A 24,909-nucleotide genomic window follows, 5' to 3' on the forward strand; every position below is an offset into this window, starting at 1 on the left:
AGTAACGACGGGAAGCTATAGCTATTTATAAATATATTATATAAATATAACATTTTACAATTCTGTGTTGTAACATAAACTAAAATGTAAAATTTTGCATTGCAAAATTGTAAAATTTAAAAATCTAATAATTTCTATATACTTACATATTTAGCATTTAGCTCCTGCCGAGAGCTTCTTGAATTTTCCCGTCTGTGTTTGGAGAATACTGGGGCAAACGGAGGCGAATCCAACAAGTTGGGTTAAGAAAAGTAAATTCATCCTCTCCACTCGCCGGTTTTTGCTGTGAGCGGTAAACACTCAGGGCGTTGGGGTCGGAGGTCGGCGGGGTGGTAGGCTGTGGTAAATTGCCAAATTCACATATAATGAAAGAAAGCCTAATCTGGATTAGTTTTATTAAGCGCCATTTCCCCTGGGCCAAATGGAGACGGGGGGAGGGACGAGCCAAAACGCTTTTTAGCTGAAATAATTAGTCTTCGCCTTCTCTCTTCCTGTAGTTAATTAAGACGAACGTCCAGGCTCTTCATATTCGCCTCTCCAGCTGAAGGAGGAAGAACAGCTGCACTCTTTGCTTTTCGTTTGACTCGGAAAGTCAGACGTTTTCGGTTACTTTGGAGCTGTGGCGAGACGCGGAAAGAACCGAACGGAAAGAGATGTGGGAGCTGCTTAAATGGATGTTAAAGTTAGATTTATTTTTTCTGTCTTTCAGTCCCTGAGGATCTGTCCCTGGAGGAGAGGGACGAGCTGTCCAGCATCCGGCGGAGGAAGAGGGAGCTGCTCGATGACATCGAGGTGCGTTTTATTTTTTGTTTGTTTATTTTTTTGCAGGAATCACTTGCAGCACTAGCTGCTTTGACCTCCATTCATTATTTCTCACTGGGGTTTGCAACAGGAAACATTGAAAAAGCAAACGCCTGAGTTCTAAAAGGCACCAAGTGAACAACGAGACACTACGTTTGGTGTCTCTGTTGAGTCTATTTCGCCGTTCTTGTTTTAAATTCGAAATCACAAATTTAACTGAGCACAGATATTTGTGCACTCCTTCAAGTTGGGTTGCTGCAGAGAATAAAAATGAAACCTGCACTAAAGTAAAAGCATAAAAACGGAAAGTAAGGAAAAAGACTGTACGGTTATTATAAATAACATACTCAGGTTCAACACTGAATGTTCCTGAGGAATGAGCAGGAAATTAGAAGAATGTACAAACTGTGCTCGTATATTTATGAATAAGAAAATAAAATTTGTTGGAAAGATGGTTCTATGAGCTGCTGGGAGGAAGGATCTGTGATTGTGCTCCTTTGATCATTCAGGATGCAGCACCTTGTCATTGAAGCAGTTCTTCTGTTCTTCTATTCTCTTTTCTATCCACAGTGATCTGGATTCATGGTGCCAAAAGTTACAAAATGTTTGTGGAAAAAGTCTTTCTGTTTGACTTTTTTTTTGTCCTTTGTTATCATTTATCACCTTTTCCAACAGACTGACATCATTATCTTTATTACTCACCTTCACTGCAGGGTTGATATAATCCAGGTATTCAAAAAACATTTAATCAATTTATGATAAATAAAGTACTTTTGAATTGAATTTGAATTGAAATTTCATGGGAATCTGCAGCTCTTTGCCTCTCCTCCACCTCTCTGGGTGTGTTTGCATGCTGTGGACGATGCAAATATCCCAACTGTTGATCTTTGCGCAGCCAGTTTCCTCATTCGACCTGCTGGACGTCCCGGTGCTGAACGCTGCTCTGGTCTCTGTTTTGAGACAAAGACAGAGAACCTCTGGATGATGATTGGCTTTCTTTCTCCCAGAGGCTGAAATTTGAGATCGCAGAAGTCATGACAGAGATTGAACAGCTGACGTGTGTCGGGGAAAGGTAGGTCAAAGTTCAATGGTTATAGCTGCTTGGATGTATTGTGCTACCTTGTATTTTATACTTATAGTAGTTTCTGTGTACGGTTTCTCTACTTGGTAGAACCTCTCTGTGTTTTTATAGGTTTTATTTGTTCAGATGATTTCTAGTCTAAATTCCCAGTAAAAAAAAAAAAAAAATGTATTCCAGTACCTAATTGTAGAAACTGAGCTGTAAAATATATGAAGTATGCAGCAATTTCTACAGTAGGTGTAGAAAAAGGATCATGTAAGTTTTACGACAAATTTTGTTCACAAAGAAAAAGGTTGAAAATTGTTCTCTTTGAGATGTAAACCTGTTCTAAAGTGACTCTTTGTTGGAAAATGCTTCTGTTTACATATGCAGACCTCTTCAATAAATTAGAGTGTTATGTAAAAGTCCATTTATTTCAGTAACTCCATCACCAAGTGAAACACATTATAGATTATGTGATTATAGATTATAGATTAGACAGAAACTGATGTTTTGACACCTTTAATTCTCCTTATCATGGTGATTTTTCTAAAAGTTAATAAAAACACGAGATTTAAAATCACAATATTTCATCAGACCAATAGAAATGTACATATATAAAAAAACATAATGAAAAGTTTAATATCTCCTTAAAAGTAATTTTTTTAAAACATACTCTTGAAACGAAACTCACCAGAATGTGTAAGTTTATTCAATATTAAAATATACGCTTGAATATGTCATATTGAGATTGTGTGATATATGTATAAAATTTATTTTGTATAATTGTGAAGTTGAGTGAAATCATAAATATTAGTTTTTTTGTGTGGTAGAAAATGAATAAACCTCCTCCATGTTTAAAGACGGTGGTGGCAGCATCATGCTGTCCCTTTAGCCAGAACCTGATCGGAATCCCTGGATCACAGCTAGAGGTTCTGCCATGAAATGCTTTAGACCAATGCATATTCATGTGTCAGAATGGCCCAGTCAAAGTCCAGGCCGAAGCCCCAAAGAGAGGTGAACCCTAACGCTGGATGCTTCCGGAACCTTTTCATCCGATCTGACAGAATTTGAGCTGCTTTGCCGAAAACAAACAACACAACTTTCCATCTCTACATATCAAAATCTGGCAGAGACGAAACGAAAAACATTTAAAAGATGAAATATTCAGATTTTTATTCTAAAACAATTTGAAAATCATATACACTTATTTGCATTTATTTACTTTTGTGAAATCAATTATCAAGCTGCATTTAGCTTTAAAATATATATGGAAATCTAAATGTGTCGGCACAAAAATATGTCTCTGTATGGGATTCATATCCTGCAGCCTTTTGCATAGATAAACTGGACCAGCTGCTGTTGACAGGAAGTGTTGGCAGAAATGTTCTAAATGATCTTCATTTATTTCTGTTTGTTTTAGTCAGTAAACATAATTCCAGTCTTTGTCATTTTCCTCTCTTTGCTCCAGATAGAATTATCCCAGTAAATACTGTAGTTCATATTTTAATGTCATATTTTTTTTAATGCTTTGCTCATGTGTGCGTGTTGCAGCAAAACGTCCCAGAGGAACAAGCAGATCGCCATGGGCAGGAAGAAATTCAACATGGATCCCAAAAAGGTTCGGTGTTCTGTTTCCATCAGAACCTCCAGACTGTGAGAACAAATATAAACAAGAGTAAATAGATTCAATAAAAGCTACAAAAATATATATATTTCTGTAGTTTTATGGAAGGAATACAGGAACAGCACAATAATACAAGATATTCCTAGAGGATTAGGAGGAATAGAGGATAGTTTTATAATCCATACTATCACATGTATTTTGATATAAGAGTATGTTGACGAATAGCATAAAGGAGTGAGAAATAAAAAAAAAAATAAACCTCTTCTTCTTTTCAGACAAGTATGGAAGCTAAAATGACTGACTCTCATGTTCCAAAACAGTATTTTTTGTGTGTATTGTTTTCATTTATTTGTTTGAAACAAATACAGAAGAAGAAAGAACTCTGTCGTTTCCACACGGGGCTGAGATGAACGTGCGCATGTTTTTGTTCTCTCTCTCTCTCCTGCAGGGAATCCAGTTCCTGCAGGAGAACGACCTGCTCCAGAACACTCCGGAAGACATCGCCCAGTTCCTCTACAAAGGCGAGGGCCTCAACAAGACCGTCATCGGGGACTACTTGGGCGAGCGGTGAGGGAGAAAATCTTCTTTGCGTGAGACTTACACCCACCGTTGTGATTTAAAGAAGCAGATCACTGCCTGTGTCGACTAATTAAGGAGAAGACGACTAAAGCTGCCGTAGAATTGAACCTCGGAGACGGTGTGGGTGTTTTGTTGTATGAAGCTCCTCATATTGGACTTAAAGCTGGTAGAAAAAAGCAACTATCTAGCTCCTCACACCGCAGGCCTGACTGTAAAAATACTAAAAGTCAAAAGTTTAACAGGAACAAGGCTTATGAGATAAAGTTAAGACAGTATTCATGTGGGTGATGTGGGCTTAAAGTTTAATCCCAATATTTTACTGTGATAACAATAAAAATGACAACAAAAACCATTAATTACTTCTTTTTCAGATTACTTGTGTGACTGTGGCTGTGTCTCCATTATAAATGTATGCAGATTTTATCAATATTCAGCTACTGTTAAAAAAAAATATATATCTAAAATATCTCTATATCTCTAAAATTAGATCTCTAATTTGGAGATCTAATTTTGTCTTAAAAAATTGGGAGCAATTTTTGTCTTAATATTAAAATCACAAGCCTTTGGCTCAAATGCCTGATTTGCTATAGATTTAGAAAGAGCACCAGCAAAATCAAACCTGTTTGGCAAACAAAAATAGGAATTGTGCTCCGACAGAGGAGACGGTGAGCAGCTGCAACCAGACCAGCTGTTTGGAAAGGGGAGGAGCTCATTTGCATATTCATAAAGAAGCATCGTGCATTTTAAATGAGTCCCAGATGCAGAGCGACGTCGCAGATGTTTAAACGCATGAAACTAAATCAACCTCAGCAAGAAACAGAAACATTAATATTGAAAAGATGAGTGGTTGAGAAGAGTGTCTCTATTGGGACTTTTTTCGTACTGTTGCTTAGAAATTTTTTTTTTGATTTCTAACATTTAAAAAAAAGCCATGTTGTTCTGAAAACACTAGCCAGCAGTAATTAGCAAACAGCTGGTGGATCTGCACATCTGCTGAGTTTATTATAGGAGCTACTTCTCAGAGCAACGCTGGTAAAAATGTTGTTAAAGGGTTAATAGAGGAGCCATGTTGTGATGACTTCCTGGAAGCAGAGTTTCTTAAAGAGACAGAGACCCAATTTCAAGGTGCTACTTTTCAAAGTCAAATTTCTTTTAAGTCATGTTTAATATATATATAGCATTTTTTTTAACAACCTAAGTTAACATAGTTACTTGACAGCGCTATAAAAATGAAAACACATCATAATGCTGCTTTAAAGAGAAATGCTCTAAAACCGTTATTGGCCGATTAAAGCTTTACGTAAACAGGATGTAGGGTATCGGGCGATTTACCAGGGAATCAGATAACTGATAAGTGTAAAGGTGGACTCTAATGACTGTAGAAGCTTGCTTGTTTTTTTGTTTTATTTCTTTATTTTTTTTATCTTTAACTCCCAAAACCAAGAGAACAAAGACGGTGCTGATTTCAGGTGTGCATCGTTCTGCATGGAGCTGCAGGAACAATTCCGCTTTTTCTTTGGTGTGTTTACCAAACAGTTAAAGCACATACCGCTTGTGCATCTGTTTGTGCATTTCTAGTCAGACATTAGATGATTTACTGAAGGCTTCATTCAAAGAGGCCACCTACCCACTGAAGCCACATGAAGCACAAGCTAAAGGGTCTGCACTCAGTAATTATCACTAATTAAACTAATACAAGAAGCAGGAACCTATCATTACACGCTGAGCAGTGGCCAAGATGGAGATGGGGAGTCGAGAGCTCTGATTTTTATTGTATTTTACTGTTACTGCTTTACAAACAGCTTTCTTCACTCAACTTCCTTCGCAATAATGGCGTCTGGAAACATGTGTAAACCCTCGGCGGACAGGCGTCTTTAGGTGTGACGGGCAGAAAGCAATAACTGCTCCACTCTGGCTGCAGTTACAGATACAAACCGGCAATAAGCAGAAAGTCCAGACTCTGCCTCCGAATACAGCACAGAGCGTTATTGAAATGTGAGATTATTGTAGTGTTCAGACACATGTTGGCTAAAAGAACGCAAGCATTACGTCAGACTGGTTTTGGTTTGGCTTGGAGACGCACATGCTCTGGATTTTATATGATAAATATACTGACTACAGAAGCAGGTAAACTTGACAGCCCTGAGACGCCTTGACAAACTAACGACAGAGAAAGAAACGCTTAGCGGAGCTATTTGAACGTTTCTCCTCCACATCATCCCGTTGTTCCAACTGCTTCCAGACCCACAGCAGGACTGCAGAGGACGACTTTCACCCTGCGTTCACATGAGAGGCGTTCAAATTTAAATTACAAAAATAAATTTGCCAATTTGGAAATGCTTCACATTTTCGGCAAAATGTTTTTCACCTCAAAAACTGTTTTTTCAGCCGTATCAAAATAGATGTATTTCACAAAATTGCAGTAGAAACTTTTTTTTATTGCATGACATGAGCCACGTGACCAACAGCTGGATGTTACTACTGGTGGAAACCACAAAGAAGACAATAGGAAGTAATACCAGGATGATGGTTAATTTTTGGGGGGGTTTTTTGGACAATGTCCAGCTGGCTCCACCAGAGCTCTCACATCACACAGATTATAAAAAGTTGTGTAATTACTGTAATTTCCCCCAAAACGCTGCATACGTAGCTTCTCCCAAGTAGGCGGGGCTTGTTGCTCCAACACCTGATTAAGACGGCGCCGTCTCCTCTGATGGGCTGATAGATGATGAGCGTTGTGTTTTTCCACATTAGCAGAACACAGACAAAGATTTACACACGTTTGTAATGGAAACACAGCTCTTGATCCATCAAAGATCGACGACTCTTTACATAAAAATCAAACTCTAAATTCTCTTTTCTAATCTAGGGACGACTTCAACATCAAGGTGCTTCAGGCTTTTGTGGAGCTGCATGAGTTCGCCGACTTGAACCTGGTCCAAGCGCTGCGGTGAGAAGACAGATCCCCCCACCCCTCCCACCCCTCCTTTTGCCTCGTATTCAGAGAGAAGAGAAGGTCTAATATTAAGCACATCCTGTCACATTCTCCACTGCTCAGGCAGTTCCTGTGGAGTTTCCGTCTGCCAGGTGAAGCCCAGAAGATCGACCGCATGATGGAGGCGTTTGCCTCGCGCTACTGCCAGTGCAACCCCGGAGTCTTCCAGTCCACAGGTCAGACGAGCCGCCGCTTACTGATTCCTGAATGCTTCTCTCAGATGTTCCATCACAGAGCTGTCAGATGAGCTCCAGTAGCTCTTCGTGTGTTTCTCCAGCATGACAAGTGTTAGTATTGAGGGGGAGGGGAGCGGCAGGACTGAGAAAACACCAGGAAACGTGGGAGATGAAAGCAGACGAGTGTTTTTAGCCTTTTCTGGGTTCATATTGGTCCAACCTGTACAAGGAAATAGCGACTAGTAACATATTTGATTGGGATTTTTTTCAATAAAAGATACTATTAATTCAAGACAAAGTAGCGTCAGACAGTGAAGTGAGAGGAAGTGCTCTATCCATCACCTTTCACCACAGTTACAGCTGTTGTCGCATTTTCGACAGTTATTTTTCTAAAACAGCCGCTACTCAAGTTCTAAACAACCGTCCTCCACTGTGAAGAGAGAAGAGCCGAACAAGATGACTGCTAAAGTTAATTCAATATTTGGAAGATTGGCCAACACAGACTGAACATCTTTGTTGACTTCCTCCGCTGCCATTGCTAAAACTACAGGCAGACTACCATTCTAAAACAGAGCAGAATATGGACGTCACTCCTCACTACTTCTCCTTCTGTTGTCTGATTGGCCTAGTCAAACATCTACTGTCCATGGGAGAAATCCCAGACTCAAGACATAAGGAATTGCCAGGCTAGTATTCTTTTACTGGACACAAAACATTTTGTTTAAAAAAAAAGGAAAAAGTTCCAGTGAAAATTTCACCCTTGCCTGTTTGTGTGGACACGAAAACGCCCCTTTTTATTAAACGCTGACGTATCAGCCCAACATCTGAACTAACCAATAACCAATAACCCCAAACATGTCGTACGCATCATACATATCAAAGGACTCAGTGTTTTTGAAACCAATAAAACCCCCAAAACATTCCCATGTGGGAGTTATCTGACAGGATATCAGGTTGGAGGACCAAACTCCAATGTGGGCCACACTTTTCAGGTATTAGTTTTTAGAAGAACGTTCAAAACCTCCTACCCTTTGACTTTCTATTCACCAGTATGCACTCGTTTGTGTCGACCCGTCTCATAAAATCCCATTTAAATGCACTGCAGTTCGTGGTTCTGATGTGTAAAATAATTTCAAGCGTTTTGAATATTTTTGCTAGCTGCTTTGTCTGCAGCTGCACAGTAAACAACAGCAACAAACAAGGGTCGTTCATTATTCAGGAAGAGTCAACCCGGCTGAGTGATACATGATGTTGTGGTAAACAAAGGCCTACAGCTACACCGAGCAGTGAATATTTAAAGGGCTTTTAGGGACCTGGTGAACAACAGTGGAGACGTTTTATCTGCTGAGATGTGGATGCACAGTCATTAGGTAAAAAAATATTAGAAAAATATTGATAGCCTATATTTTTTCTTTTCGTAAATTCCAGATTAAACAGTTTATTGAACTAAATGTGCATGTTTAATGCCAGGCCTCAGCTGGAAACCCCCCCACCAAAAAAACGACAGGGACATTTTAATGAGTCAGAGTGGATGTGGGACAGAGCGTTACCATGGGACCCCGAAACCTGACAATGCCGACGCACTGAGCTCATAAAAACAACATGGGGTCTTTAATTACCAACAACACATGAAAGTGGCCTGTCTTCTCCTGCTTTGTGGGACTACATGGAAATTCCTCTTTCACAAACGTCCCCCCTGCTGTGCTGTGTTCACTGCACAGCTCTACTCTCTGGTGGAGAGAGTTTTTGTTTTTTTTGTTTTTTTTTTACTAAAGGTGGGGGGGAACAGGGAGCTGAGAGAGAGACAATGGGACTGGAACAAACAGCCGGAGCAGAATGAACTAGAACATTTATGAAGAAATTTAAAAGGGGTCTGATGCTGAAAATTAGCAAGAATACTGAGGTGAAATAAAATCTAGTCAATAGCATGTGGAGTATCATTATTGTGTTGACTAACATGGACTTACTCCATTCTGTATGACAACAATTGTGCATTTAACACAATTCAGCCTGTGAATTGGCTCCGTCCATCATCTGGAGTTGCTCTGTGAGAAACTCCAGCAGACACAGGTGGACAACAATCAGCTGCATCTATGACCACCTCACTGACAGACCACAGTTTGAGAGACTGAAGGACTGTGTGTCCACCCAGGTGGTCAGTAACACAGGAGCACCACAGGGCTCTGTACTCTCACTATTCCGTTTCACTCTCTACACTTCAGACTTCCAGCATAAGTCTGACTTCTGTCATCTACAGAAATACTAAGATGACTCAGCAGTTGAATCAGAGATGGACAAGAGGCTGAGTTGCAGAGATCTGGTGGACTGCTTTGTGTCGTGGTGTGGGAATAATAATCTCATTTTAAATGTGGAAAAAAACAAAACAAAGGAGATGATTGTTGTTTTCAGGACGAGCATGATTAGATCAAACCCTATTTCCATCATGGGAGAAGAAGTGGAGGTGGTGGAGGAATATAAATATCTCAACGTTCATCTGGACAACACACGAGTCACATGATCAACAACAGGATATTACCACCTGTGCAAACCACAAAGAAGAAAAGGACAGGAAGTGGTGGGAGGATGGTGGGGGCGGGGCGGAATATTTTTAATGACTTATCACACGAACAAGCTTATTCACCTGTGATTTTTAATTGCGTTTCTTTTTCAACAGAGAGACTGTAATCGCAAAGTCGTGTTGTTTCGACACTAGCGGGGTATCGACAAGGATTTGTGCACATTTGTAATGGAAAGGCAGCTAATGTTGTTTTACTCCCCATAGAAAGAAGAACTGATAAATTACCAACTAAATACTCATCAACTTAATCTTCTCCTGTTGCAGATACCTGCTATGTGTTGTCATTCGCTATCATCATGTTGAACACCAGTCTACACAACCCAAACGTCAGAGACAAGCCCCCTGTCGAGCGTTTCATCTCCATGAACAGGGGAATCAATGAAGGAGGCGATCTACCAGAGGAGCTTCTCAGGGTGAGAGTTTGTAATAGGTGTGTGTGTGTGCGTATGTGTGTGTGATGATTGGTAATCTATCATGCCTCCACCACTCGTATTCAACACAAATTAGCCATGTTCTCCCCGACCCCCCGCAAGTTTGATTAATAGTTTTCCTGCCTCGTCTGCAGAATCTTTACGACAGCATCAAAAATGAGCCCTTCAAAATCCCAGAGGACGACGGGAACGACCTGACACACACATTCTTCAACCCGGACAGAGAGGGCTGGCTCTTAAAGCTGGGTAAGTGAGTTAACAGAACCTGGAGGGTGATGGTTTCTGTCAGCGGAGCATCGGAATTACAAAAAAAAAAAAGGTGGTTTTTCCGTTTCATGCTGAGTCAGTGTGTTTATATGTGTTGCTTGAATTGATGTTTGATTTTCAAAGGCAATGTTGGAGGCTGAGTGGTTTTTGAGGGACAATATATATATATATATATAAGCTGCGTTTAATCTATTATGTACAAGGAAACTCAAGGAAACACTCAACGGTGTTTTTACTCCCCCAGACCTGTAAGTGGCGCTAAACATTGATTCTGGGACATGTGCATAAAGTGGTTAACGCAACAAGAAAAAAGGAATGGTGAAGGACAAAGTGGAGTCTTTTATGTGGAGGAATCACGTATCATGTCGGATTATAGAACTAATAAACTACAAGACGGTGATCATTCAATCTGCTATTGTCGTTGCTATCTGTGACGTGTTTGGGGTTATAGGTCAGGTTAGAGGTAGGGCTAACACACAGCGTTTTCTCATGAACTGTATTAGCCAATGAGAGTGAAGCTATTAAGGGTTCATCCTGCCTGCGACCTTTGTGTCAAAATCAGAGGCTAAAGTCAGGTGGCAGCAAAAGTGAAAGGTCATCAGCCAAACCAAGACATAAATGTCACAAAGAGTCTGAATCTGAATATATGGTATCTACAAATACTTTGTTTTCAAATGTTTTATATTGTTTGGAAAAAATATATGCTTGCTTATTTTGTCACCACCACTATTCTTTAGGCTCACTTGAATCCAATCCTTTTACCCAAATAAATCTGCCATCTTTATTAACCTGGCACAAAAAAATACCTGACCCATTTCTGTTCTAAGCTAGTCTTAGAACAACCTGGCTTCTTATTAAACGTATGCAATTCATGGATTTCACTCACTTTGTGGAACTCTTTAATAAGTAATCTGTAATAACATGCATTCTAGAGTCGTACTATTTATTTGTCTCTTTTTTTTAGGCTTTGGAATCTATTTTTACAACATCCTGCCATTCTACGCTCAAACAACTTTAGCATAAGTCAAGATCAGCATGTTTGAGTTTGTTTGGACTTGCACTAGTTTCCTGGAGGAATTAGTCTGCTTCCGTTTGGAGGAAGCTTTGTGCCAAGCGGAAGGTCACCACCAGTCACCACTTCCATCTTCAGTCAGCTGTTACTGCTAACAGGAAGCTAACAGGAGGGTCAGAGACCTTGACAAGTTCTGAACATTTTGCTTTGCTTAGCAGAGCAGATTTAGCCGTCTGAACTGGATATTTATAGAATCAACTTTGGCACAATTTTATAATTTTATTTAACATAATAAAGTCCCAAAGGGCATTGTGTGTAGTCACCAAACATAAACCATCCACTGATTTGAATTGAGCAGGAAGTTAATCTGTGATGTTTTGATTTATTACCTGCTACAAGGTAAATTATGTCTATGGACACATTTTGTATGCAAATCTCAACCTTTATGTTGAAGCACAGCTTCATCCTGTTGATAGCTATTATCATGAGAAAACAGATAATGCTGTTTTTCTACTTCATGACCTCTGATTTAATCAGTTTAGAAGAAATATTGAAGACTTTTGATCATTTGCCAATTTTTTTCTCTGAAAGTTCTGCATCTCCATCATGGTTGCTGAGATATTCTTCATAGGTTTGTTGGGTCTGACGTGTCTGGGGTAATTCAACATCACAGTCACCTCTTTGTTAAACCTCTCCCCATCCCCTCTGCCATGTGCCCACTCTTCAATCCTTCAGAACTCCTTTGTGTCTCTGAGCCTTTCTCTCAAATCTCCGTGTTCTTTCGTTCTGTTCTGCGTCGGCTGTTCCCCCCTAAATCTTTTGCATTAGGAGGTGAGTAACTCTCCATCCTCCTTCGTCCTCCCAAGCACACTGCAGAGTGCCGTAGACTAGCAGTAGCTGCCATATCTCTCTGACCACACCGGGGCCCCAGATGTGCATGGCGCCTCGTAAAACTGGCCTGTTTATCAGAGCTGTGAGGCGACAGAACGGCTGTGGGGTGATGGGTTATGTCCATCACAGGCAGGCTGGAGGTAACTGATCTGCACGGGGATTGCCTGGATTCTTCTGGTGGCTGTGGAGGGGTTTGGGTGATGCACCAGGTTTATCTTAGGCAGTGCCCAATCAAAGGACTGATTCCTTTTTCCAAGAACTGCATTCTGCTCATCTTCTCTTTCCTGCTGTTTTTTTCCCCGGTTCTAATCAAACTAAATGCTCAGGGTCTTTAAGTAAATGGACAACATTTTGTTTATATGTTAATTGATTAAAAAATTGATATTTGATTTAAAAAACAAAAAAACAGAGTACAGTATTTAGAGTCTGTTGTTCTTTGTTGCCTTCACGTGTGGTGGAAAAGGTGAAAGGATTATGACACAAAGAAAGTGAAACTGTTGAATGTTCTAAGTTTGAATGCAAGTGTTCACTGTTATTACAAATTCAACAGTTTGTGTGTTAGAAAATGTGCTTATTACATCGGACCTTTAATAGATGTTATGTTATGGCCTGCACACTGCAGACTTGATGTCAAGAATTAAAAGCTGAGACCTTGTGGATTCCACTCGTTTCAGGGCATCTACAACGTGCTGTTTTCCTGTAGGTTCTGTTAGCCTGTCCACCCCAGGCCCTGCTCACCATGCTGCCCCTGTGCAGCTGGAACCCTGAGCCCTGCTTGAGTTTGTGCTGTGGGTTTGTGCTGCTGCTCATTCAGCATAAAGAACAGCCTTGCCCCTTTTCATCCTCCTTCCTGAGTTGCCGCCCTGCAAGCCTCTCGCTGCTTCGTCATAATATCCTCTCTCTTCCTGTTTTGCCTGCTCGCCGACCCAGCTGCTCTTCACCGGAACCATTTTTTCCCTCATTAATGCCGTCCTCTCTGTAACTCTGCTCTCCATCAGAGCCACTCCAACTGAGTGTAATGAGGGAACATTATTGTTGATGTCTTAATGAAGACACTCTCCTGGACTGTCGGCTCTGTGCTGCTGTGGAGCCTCATGTCTGTGCTCTCATAACCCTCTACTGTGACCAAAGGCTGAGACGGCCGCCGTCACCGTGCCTGATCCGGTCATCATCAAACCTGGGCAGCACGTCAAACATTTGTTGGCCACATCTTGTCCTGTTGTAGGATTAGGCATGTTCCCCTTACTGGCACCGAGGCATGAGAGTTACAGTTACCAAAACGGATGACTTCAGAACCACAGAAATGTTCTGTTGTACCACTTCTGCGCCGCCTGTCAGCTGACTGAAAACTGGCTGCGATATTTTTCACTTGTTTAGATTAAAACAAATATGTTTGGAAAAAATGTCAGTCTCGAAAAAGCATGGGAAATCTTAGAATCTAAAGGAAACTCAACTATCAGTAATTTTTAAGGGATGCTGTACTAAAACTACTGTTAGAAAGCTTCGTCATGTCTGAGCAGCTAGCCCAACTACCAGCTAACATTAGCATTTTAATTTCCTACAGAGCAAAACAGCAAGAAGTTATAATGCTCTAAAAAAGCATTTGAAAAAACTAAATTTGTGGATATTTAGTTTGTCCTGTATTTTAACTTTATGAAAAGGAAATGAATGAATAAATAAATAACTCCAATAACTAACATACATTTTTATCATTGTTGATGCTATATAATCTACCAACAATATACATACATCAATAAGGTGACGTTGTACATTTTTGTGTATCTACAGCGACGTGGTAAAACAGCAGCATCACTACAATAGAAAGTCTTCACATTACAGTGAGGATCTGAGGCTCCGTCTACACAGACCCACGCTTCAGTTAAACCGAAACATGTTTGTAGCAGTCCACCCGTTCGTTCACACGGCAACCGGAGTCTTTCACACCGGTCACTAGTGTCTCTCAAAAAGCAGACCTTAAAATGTCATCGTAGTTTAATTAAATAACTTCCTATCATTGTAATATAATAAACACTTCTGTCAAAGATCAGAGAAGTAACATGACTTGGTTTTTAACAGCTTTTGTTAGCCATTAGCACCATTAGCCACAACACCAGACTCTGAGTGTGTTTTCCAGATTGTAAATATTTTCACCTCTTCAGGTCCAAATCGGGGTGCATAGAAGTTGAAAGCTCTAAATTACATCGACAAAAAGTTAAAATAACTAACTTTTTGTAATCTAATTAGCAACCTGTTTCAGAGGCTACTGGAGAAGTTCTAGCCACGCTGCACAATGTTCACTCTGTAGTTATTACAGTAACAGTCCAACAGAGCTGTCAACGCTCTAAATGTTTGAATACAATACATAAACTGACTTCATATACAATTCAGGCTATTTCAGGCTACATTAGGTCATTGGGTGGCTCGTCCCCAGTTAGCTTTATTACCTTTGAACGTCATCCTTGTTGCAAAGAGAGCGCAAAGAAGAGGATTTGATCAGAGTGAGATATTAGTGATTAGTGTTTATTTTGGGCAAAACGAAAAATAGAATTAAAGTACATCCGTGTTTGTAGACTTCCTGGAAGTCTATGCAAATAGATTTATAAATTTGTATCTTATTGTAATTTAATAGATACTAAATTTGCTGTCTGTTGTACAGTGAACAATGAACAATTTAATAATCAGGGAAGACTGGATATGGAACAGATATTAAGATAAAAAGTAAAAGTAATATAAAGTAAGGCAGTGTTATGTCAAGTTAAAGGCAGAAGGGACTTTCCCTTCTCTATAAACACTAAATGCAACCTAAAGTAAAAACAAAGACACACGACAAATTATTTTTCAATACACAGACTATTTAGCATAACTGAAAAGGATTTCAGCATTTTTGGTTATTTTCAGGCGTCTGGTGAAATCTGCACCCGAAGCCTGTAAATCCAGGAGCCTGTGCATCACATTGTGTCCGTTTGTGAGGAAGACATCAAACATATGGCTGAGGGAGATTAGCAGCTGTGTACAGGATGGCGGGTCGACTGCAGCGGAATTAAACCGACACCTCAGATTACATCCGATTACATCATCAACGGCAGTTTTTTTTATTTTGCACTTTCTACAATGTCAGCAAATACATTATGAACCATAAAATGCAGATTGTGCAATCATTGCATGTATAAAGTGGAGATGGGGTAATTGACATCAAATTCAATAATTCTATTACTTTAGTTTGAGAGAGATTTGACCTCATGTAGTGCAAAGAAAGATTCTGGTCAGATAATGAACAATTGGACTTTCATTAAATCAACCCAGAAGCATCAGTTTTTTGTTCCAGTCTGACGAGGAAGTTTTGGCGCTGCCTCGTCAGAAATGGTGTGTGGCATTATGCTGCAGCCGTCATGTTGGAGCTTTTTTTTTCTCGATGGTAACATGGGAGTTCAAATGATGTCACAAACCTCCCCTGCTTCCTGCTGGGAGCTGAGAGGGAAGGCAGCGTTCTAGACGCCCTGATCCAGTCTGAGCATCAGAACCAGATGTGGTACATGAAGCTGGGCTGTGTTGTAGGTTACCTTCTAAAGTGAAGGAAAAAACTCCACTGGCAACGCGGAGTAAACTCAAAACACCGTCTGTTTCTTCCCAATAGGCGGCAGAGTCAAAACGTGGAAGAGAAGATGGTTCATCCTAACAGACAACTGCCTCTACTACTTTGAATACACAACAGTAAGTAAAGTACCAGCAAGTACATTAAAGGGCTGAAATAATCATCTTTAGAACTGAATCTGGAAAACCAAACAGTTTTAAGCGAAAAACCATTAAAAACACAATCTGTGGTGAGCACAACGTTAAGGCTACATGAGAACCAATCAGATTGCTTCAAAAACATCACGACTTTCTGCAGTGATGTGAATTTTCCTGGACTGGTCGAACGACTTTTAACTTTATATTGGATGTTATACTACATTAGATATTTATATTAGCAATGCTTTAACTTTATATTTGATACAAAAGGAATAAAATACAAAGATGATGTCAGCTGGGAATCATGTCAAAGTAAGTACTGGTTCATTATTTGTCGCAGACTGTAAAGCATGAATCTCCATTATCCCTCGTTCACATGGCAACACAAACACAGAGTTTTTTTCAAATCTCCACTTTGGCCGGAGTGTTTTTGTTTTTAGTGAATTAAACAGCTGAACAGGATGAAAGGCCGAAGCTCATAAAAATATGCTTGCTTTCCCAGCTATCTGGCTACATGTAGACTCGGCCTTTGCGGATTACAGCAATAATAATAATAATAAGATGATTTACCACCGTTTTGCTCATCATATGTGCGTAAATTGTTTTACTGAATTCTGTTTGAATCTCAAACCTCTAAAGGCTATATGAAAGAATTTGGTGCAACAAAAAAAAAGTAATCTTTTTCATGTCAGAATCATAAAAGAGAGTGGCACAAGTCTTTGCCCTCCAGGTTTAGCAGATGTGTCCCTTTGGACCTAAATGAGCCACACTCCTGCAATTAACATGAGATTTTATTGGAAACATCTGCAAAATCCACAGCAACACATCTGGCACTGCAAAGATATAGCCCACCCCCCCCTCCTCTAGCACCCCCACTGCCACAGCCTGCAATCCCCCAGCGTACTCCAGCGCCTGTGGAGGTGGGGGGGGGGTCCACGGTTCACAGCGAGCCGGCCCCCAGCCTCTGTCCCTGAGGGGGAATCTGCCTCACAGCCAGGTGAAAAACAGAGAAACACAATCACTCTACAACAGTAAAGACAGGCGGCTGTCATCACTACGGCAACCAGAATGAATGTGGAGATCAGGGTTACATCTCCCCCAGGTGCTGTCTCCTATGTGACCAGAATGACGGCTAACCTTCAGGCAGACTCTCCTCAAAGTAAAGGAGCAATAATACTTCATAGAAGTGCATTTTATTTTTTTAAGGATTATTTTAACCAATATTTTCTTGCAGTAGAACATTCTCATTCTCAAAAACCCCCCAATATTTTTCGATTGAGAACATTTAGACAGAACAAAGACTCAACTAAGAAATTAAGTTGAGTATTTTGTTAAGCCCACTTTTTGAGCTTTACATCATGTTATAACTTATTCTCACATCAAAATCAGACCTGGAGTGTTGCTTTGATTCTTCCATTCATGTTTGAGAAATCCTTTCATCTCCAATGGCAACCATTCAGCTGTGAAAAACACCTGGGTGGATGTAGCCCCGCCTTCGGGGACAAAGCTCCTCCTCTGAGCTGCAGTTTCCAAGCTTCTGACTCACAGAGCAGCCCTCCTCCACTCGGCTCCTTCAGACTAGCCAGTAGCAATTAGCAAACACCTGGTGGAACTGCTCATCTCATTATAAGAGCTACTTCTCAGTGAAATGCTGCTAAAAACTTTGTTAAAGGGTTAACTCCTGAAGGTTTCAGAAACAGCTGGAGTTTTTAAAGAGACAGAGGCCCAATTTCAAGGCATTGCATTACAAAGTCAAATTTTCGTTTAAGTCATATCTGATATTAACAGCATTTTTATAGCAACTGAGCGTAACACTGTGCTATAAAATGGAGCTATGTTGGAAAACACATAATCCTGCCCTGTTAAAGATCCAATTTGTCTTAACATTTTAGTGTGAGGTTATGATACGCAAATAAAGGATGGATTTGTATTTTATGTGCCTGGGCAATAATGCGGCTACCACCCACCTCCCTTTTTTGGCCAGCTATTTTCTTTTTTCTATTAATGTTCAGGTATTTAAAGTTTTTGTGTCTTTTACTTGAAAATCTACATTAAATAAAAGCAGCTACATTCACAACCAGAGCAGAAGCAGCGCTGTAGCGTTTGAACAATGCTTTCACGTGGAATCTTTGGCTTCTTTATAATCGGATGTTGTCCTGGTTTTGATTAGAAATGGATGCAAATGCATTCACAAAACAAGCAACATGTTGACGCTGAGCCGGTGTTTTGTGTGTGTCCTCAGGATAAAGAGCCTCGCGGGATTATTCCCCTTGAAAACCTCAGCATCAGAGAGGTGGACGAGCCCAGGAAACCAGTACGGAGTAACTCTAGTAGTCCAAGCACCTCCTGTTGCCTAAACAAGATTTACTGAGATATCTCTTCTCAGTTTGTTTCCATGAAACGCTGATCGTGCCTTTATGATGTCTTCCTAGAACTGCTTTGAGCTCTACAATCCCAGCCACAAAGGTCAGGTCATCAAGGCCTGCAAGACGGAGGCAGACGGGCGGGTGGTGGAGGGCAACCACGTGGTGTACAGGATATCGGCCCCGACCCCAGAGGAGAAGGAGGAGTGGATCAAGTCCATCAAGTAAGACCCGGCACGTTGGCGCGGATCCATTTCCACTCAGAGGGCACTTAGCCAGCGCCCACATGAGACGTTCACATGTCTGACCTTCACACTGGGAGAAACAAACACTCGCACTGATGGGGACCGTAATCAGAAATGCACATACACACACGTGCACACACACACACACCCACACACACGCGTGGGCTGGTGGCTAAATGTAAATCCACACTGACATGCAGATAACACTTAGAGGAAAATCTTGCTCTCCCAGAGAAGGTCACTTCCCTTTGAGTTCAAAAGCAAAGAGAAAAACCCAAACAGAGCCTCAGAAATAAAGCGCCTGAATGCATCACAGCACCTTGCAATGTGTCCGGAGCCTCTTTGTGTTATATTACTAACACAAACTTACAGTGTGTTTTATTATGATTTTCCTTGATAGACCAACACAAAGCAGAATGTCTCTGAGGTAGAGAGAGAGAGAAGGGTGGATCCAAGTACAGCTACAGGATCCACAGGTTGAAACTTTTGCCCGTCCTTTTTGCAAATTAGCTCAAACTCAGTCAGATTGGATGAGGAGCTTCTGGTAACATCAAGTCTTGTGGCAGATTCCCATTAGGATATAAGTCTGGACTTTGACTGGGCCATCTCAGTTTAGTCTAAACATAGTATAAGTATGAAATATTTGATTCAAATTAATAAAACATTGTAGTTTTTAAAGAAAAGAGAAGTTTAATCCATTGTTGATCTAAAATGTAAAAGTTGTTTTAAATACCTGCATCCAATTTGCAAATTGTTGAGTACATTTATTTAATTCTGACCAATAAGAACAAGAGTGGGTTCTCACTCTTTCTTTGACTCATTAGATGATTTCTAAAGACAACTGGTTGCCGTGAGTTTCATTTAGGAGTATCAGATTACTGATAATCTGATGCTAAAATAGTTTTTTCCAGATGGAAGATGTATCATTTTTCTTCCACTTCATAACTCTACTCTGCCTTGTGTTGACCCATCACACAAAACGTTGATGCATTAGAGCAGTCTTGATCTTGATCTTGACCTTGGTCCTCTGACCTTCGCACGTTGCTTCAAGCGTCACCTTGGTTACACATGACGGTGCAAATAAAGAAGTCAGTTAATGTAAGTGCACACAATTCACGTCGTGTCTGAGGAGCTTCGACAGATGTGCCCATGTTTTATCACATTATTGACTAAATAAGAAACATTCAAGTGGTTTGGATACTTTTGCAAGGTACCAAAGGTCCAACAGCTGCCTTGTTATCCAGTGGGGGTGGGGCAGTGGAAATGCTTCTGTAAATTGGACTCAGTGTGTTATTGATTAGCTGCGTTGGCTTTCCTCCAGTCAGCTTCACTTGCACATACAATCGATATCAGAGCAGAAAATTCTATTACTCCATTCTTCCATTCAGTAATGATGTTATGGAGCCTCTTAGCACTGACAGATGAATATCTGTTAAATGAGAACGGCGCCGTTTAGTTCCTGAAGTCCTGCTGGGGGTGAGGCCGCTTCATGTTCAGGGAGAGAGAGAGTTGCTGGTTCGTCTGTGTTCAGAACATTTACAGTCGGATCCCGTCCTTTTCACTGGAGGAATAACGGCCGTCACAAACTGAGCTGTCCTGTCCCAGTCTGGCGTGGACTGGATGGACGACTGAGGCGGCAGACGGCTCCCCAGCAGTCAGCACATTCTTACACACACACACTCACCGTCCCAACCTGATTCATCTGTTCACACACACACAGACCAGGGAGCGGCACGTCAGCTGCTAATTATTCAGCGTTTTGTTGAGTGCGACACGAGCCTGTCATTTTCCTAAAGAGAGCTCAGGCTGATGTGGAGATGGATTTACACTCCGCACAAAGCTGCTGTAATCGGACGGATTTATTCTGAAAGGTGAGGAGAGGTCATCCCTAAAACGACGCCCGTCAATAAAGAGGCTGGGCCTGTTTTTGCTCACCGTTTCCAGTTCCTCCTCACCCTCTTGTTGGTGTTTTCCTGCAAAGCAAGAAACTGTTTCCACCAAATAAAAACCAGATTTACACTGAACCGTCATCCTGAACAAGAAAGTACACCCTCTCCTACTTCAAGGTGTTGATAGTGACCTTTAGGTGCTACACCTGGTATTTAGCGGAAGCTAATACTAAAATGCTAATTATTCATTATGTTGATATTTATCAGGTGTCAGTTATTATATTCAATAAATATCATATTCACACCTCCAGACATCAGCAAGAAAAGCCTAACTTCCAGATTTTCTTTTCTTCAGTTATATATTGTATTCTTTCTACAGCCTTTAACATCAAGTTTTTCTGCTAAAACCATTTATATTAAATCTGCTATTGAAAAACTATAACCCTTGCCCAACACTCGCGGCCCCTGACTGTACTTCAAATGTGGCCCTCCAGCAAATGGAGTTGATTGAGATTTTTTTTTTTTTTCTGGTAATGTTTTAGGATAACATTAACACATTTCTATTGCTCTTGCTGCTGAGAAAAGATTATAAGACATTTTCTAGACTAACGAAACACAAAACATTTAAATCAGAAATAATTTTGTTCATGTTCGTGTCAGAGCTGCAGCTGGGGGTCCCCCCAGCACCACCCCACCACCCCGCCGTCCCTCTCAACCAAAATGCAGCACAAACACCAAGCAGGAAGCACTTTTGCTGACAGTCACAAACAACACATTCACAGCGCTGACAGACAGACAGACTGACCCCTCATAGCGAACGTTTGGACGCTGCCATTAATCCCTGCCTTCCTGTCCTCCTTCGCAGGGCGAGCATCAGCAGGGATCCTTTCTACGACATGCTGGCCACCAGGAAGAGGAGGATAGCCAATAAGAAATGATGACTGTATATCTGGGGCTGAGAGTCATTGTGTGTGTGTGTGTGTGTGTGTGTGTGTGTGTGTGTGTGTGTGTGTGTGTGTGTGTGTGTGCGTGTGCGCGTGTGTGTTTTTCTGCGGAAGTTGTGAAGGTCTCCCATTCAGTTTTTTCAGGGCTGAGGGACAAGCACAGGCGCAAGGGATTCTGGGTCATTTCTGGCCCTGGACTGTTTGCATCTCAAGTCTTTTCTGATGCTAAAACGAGGAAGAGGACAGAAAGTACAAATGAACTCTTCACGAAGCTGATTTAAAGTGAAGAACAGCAGAAGAAGAGACGGCGCTGACTGTAATAAGGGAGCTTTGACTCTGCAATGCTTGGGAGAGACTGCCCTCTGCTGGGCTCCTATGGAATTGAACATACTTCACCTTATGCGGTGCCTTGCAAAAGTTTCCCTAGAACTTTTTCACATTTTCTTTACTGTATTTTATCTGGATTTTATGTGACAGACCAACACAAAGTAGTGCAAAATGGTAACAATATAAGGTTTTCATTGTTTTTATTGATAATCTGAAAAACGAAGCATGCAGTTGAATTTAGCCCCGCAGTTCAAGTGTGTTCTACCAGCTTTGCACTGGTCTGAAACCTCACTCATCCTTTCTGTCCTGACTGACGAAAAGCACTACCGTAGCATGATACTAGCACCACCATGTTACACAATCTGATTGGGTTTTTTACAAGACTCAGTGGATGAGACTAGACTCAAATGAATCCCACATGTTTTAAATTGTCCAAATCATGAACTACTTTGTGTTGGTCTATCTCAGTATAGCAGACAAAAGAAAAATTGTAAGGAAGTTCTAGGGGGTTGAATATATATCTATATATATTTGCAAGACATTGAATAGAAAAGAAAATTCCTAATCTGTTGATCCGGGTGGAGGTACCTACAGGATTCCTGCTGCCAGTCCTCACATCCACCTCGTCTCACTGCCAACAGGTGACAATGTTTTATCGCGAACTCCTGAAAGCCTCAAGCTCATCGGTCAGCTGGTCTGGTTGGTGGCCTTCAAATGACTGTATTATGCAATCCTTCTGATTTATTCTGTAAATGTACTCACCTGTAAATTATAGTACACCCAGCTAAGTTCATATGTGACGGCACAGAAATGGAAACTGTATGGAGTTTTATTAAAGTGGCTGTAGCTTTTAAAAGTTCTAATTCAGGTTCCTGGAAGGACTCTTGTGTTCCAACGATTCGTCTTTCGCACTAGTTTCAAATCTTTTGTATTTATTTTCTCGCCCTTTCAGTTAGTGTGTATAGAATATAATGTACAGCTGTTTCTTTTTTAATGTTTATGTAGGATCGGTCATGTCATTCAACTCTTTAGTCCATCAGACTACAGTAGAAGAAGAGGGACTCTTTGCCTCTTCCTAGTGGAGAAACAAAGACTCTGCACTCTTGGGGATGGGAAATAAATAAATGGTGCTGGATTAAAGAAACGACATTTACCGTTTTCGCGGTTCATTACATTGTTGAGTCTGGTGGAGCAGTTGCGTTTGTCATGGTTGTGTGTTGCTTTGGGGAAACCGCCCTCAGATGCTTTGATGTACAATCTGAATAAAAAAGTGACATACTCCCTACAGGTGACAGGTTCTGTCTTCATGTGCATTCAGTGAGAGATTCCTGATGCTGAATATTTCCCAATAAGAAATGAGAGACTTGCGTGTTTTCTGATTTAGTGAAGTAACAAGATTTTGTAGTTAAGCAGAGATTGTTCTGAATAGCCAAGAATTGTACACAAGAGTAGAAATACTTCCTCACTGGCGTTTTTAAGCTTCATATTGGAAAATCTGACTCTAATTTATAGATACAGTCCAAGGTCCAGGACACGTAGAGATGTTATACATAATGCCAGTTAAATGGTGCGTTAAGTTTGGTTTGTTATTCAAATTAGCTTCAAAAGCTTGGGCTTCTCAGTTAGGACTGTAAGTATATATTTTTTAAAAAGCCTTTTTATTCACCAACCGTGTACTCCTCAATGTCAGACAACAATTCAGAAAAGTGAGTTGGTGTTTTGAGTTTTTGTTTGTAGTGACACAGTGCGGCCAGTAGGTGGTGCCACATCTAAACACTGCAGTGGATGTAAAAGATCCAACGCCATTAAATCCATAAATCAGAAGAATAGATCATAAACTCAATTGACAGATTATTAAATATAATCATTCAACAGATTTTTTTTCCCTGCCAACAGGAAATCTGACTTTTCTTTTGAATTAACGCTGTTGAAAACAAAATCAATTAAATTTGAGGATCTAGTAGGCTATTATAACGACCATTCACGTAACAAAAGAACTGTAGCTCCATATCTTGAACTTTATATTTTTTATTCTTTCAACTCAGAGAACATTTTCTTTTTGAGAATAAATAACCCATTTTATTTGTAGTTCTGTGTGCTCTTTTAAAAGAGGTCTCTGTTCCCCCTGTGTCGGGATCTGCATTGGATCCGATCATCTTCACGGCTCTTCTGATCAATTTCTCGGTAAAACAGCTCATATAATCATGTCAAGGTTGTAACATACAGTTTAATCGGCAGCTGTTGTTTTAAAAAGTAGCAGTAACAAAATTGTAAAATAAGTAAATAAATAAACGAGGTCTTTTTACGCTGTTTTGTGTTGTTATTTTAAACGCCAAGAGAATCGGTCTTTCTCCAACTTTTGTCACTTAACACTGACAGAAATAAAAGTCAGTCACCAAACACAGTTTTCCAACACGTAGTGTGCATTTATAAATTTATCATTGCTGATATAAGAGGGTGGAAACTGGCTGATAGCAGGGCACAAAAATTAAGACTTTCTGGAAAGACGAGTGTAGACTTTCTGGTAAATCCCGTCCTAATGTAAAATATGACAGATTACTGGTTAACTGAAATAATCCGTTCCCCCTCATAACCTTGGCAAATAATAAGCAAATGATTTCAAACTTACATGATTTATTGTTGATGATGAGAGGAATAAACACATTTAAAGACTTGCAGGTAAATTAATTTGTTCCCATGTTATGGAGGGGGAACGGATTATTTCAGGCAGCTGAAATATCCATTCTCTCCTCTCCTCCCCCCATAACTTTGGCAAATAAAGAGCAACTGTTTCCAAATTCTCAAAACATATTATGTGTGATGGCATGTAGTATACTAGAAATTTAGTTAAAGGGCTTTCAAAGTAAAAGATCTTCCAGACTCAAATAATACATAAAACGGAAATATGTAATTATTTCTTGCGGGCCGGTACCAATTGGTCCACGGACCGGTACCGGTCCGCGGCCCGGGGGTTAGGGACCACCGCAGTAATGGA

General features: G+C 40.5%; 1 protein-coding gene across 3 annotated transcripts in view; it reads left to right on the top strand.

Moving 5' to 3' along the window:
• LOC122823725 (cytohesin-3) overlaps window positions 1-24,194 on the top strand; it is a 37,419-nt gene extending 13,225 nt beyond the window's left edge. The window contains exons 2-13 of one of the 3 annotated variants that reach the window (XM_044103641.1): window positions 710-792; window positions 1,809-1,873; window positions 3,416-3,482; window positions 3,937-4,055; window positions 6,937-7,017; window positions 7,126-7,238; window positions 10,081-10,229; window positions 10,382-10,493; window positions 16,052-16,128; window positions 18,389-18,460; window positions 18,579-18,733; window positions 21,509-24,193. In XM_044103641.1, coding sequence (XP_043959576.1) covers window positions 710-792; window positions 1,809-1,873; window positions 3,416-3,482; window positions 3,937-4,055; window positions 6,937-7,017; window positions 7,126-7,238; window positions 10,081-10,229; window positions 10,382-10,493; window positions 16,052-16,128; window positions 18,389-18,460; window positions 18,579-18,733; window positions 21,509-21,581 — 1,166 coding nt within the window. In that variant the 3' untranslated portion in view covers window positions 21,582-24,193. Of the gene's footprint in view, window positions 1-709; window positions 793-1,696; window positions 1,874-3,415; window positions 3,483-3,936; window positions 4,056-6,936; window positions 7,018-7,125; window positions 7,239-10,080; window positions 10,230-10,381; window positions 10,494-16,051; window positions 16,129-18,388; window positions 18,461-18,578; window positions 18,734-21,508 lie in introns of those variants that run through there. The other 2 variants (XM_044103642.1, XM_044103643.1) reach the window with 2 other exon arrangements.
• Window positions 24,195-24,909: the final 715 nt, after the last annotated feature.

This window comes from Gambusia affinis, linkage group LG20 (genome assembly GCF_019740435.1).
Source record: "Gambusia affinis linkage group LG20, SWU_Gaff_1.0, whole genome shotgun sequence".
In the NCBI taxonomy this organism is placed as follows: domain Eukaryota; kingdom Metazoa; phylum Chordata; class Actinopteri; order Cyprinodontiformes; family Poeciliidae; genus Gambusia; species Gambusia affinis.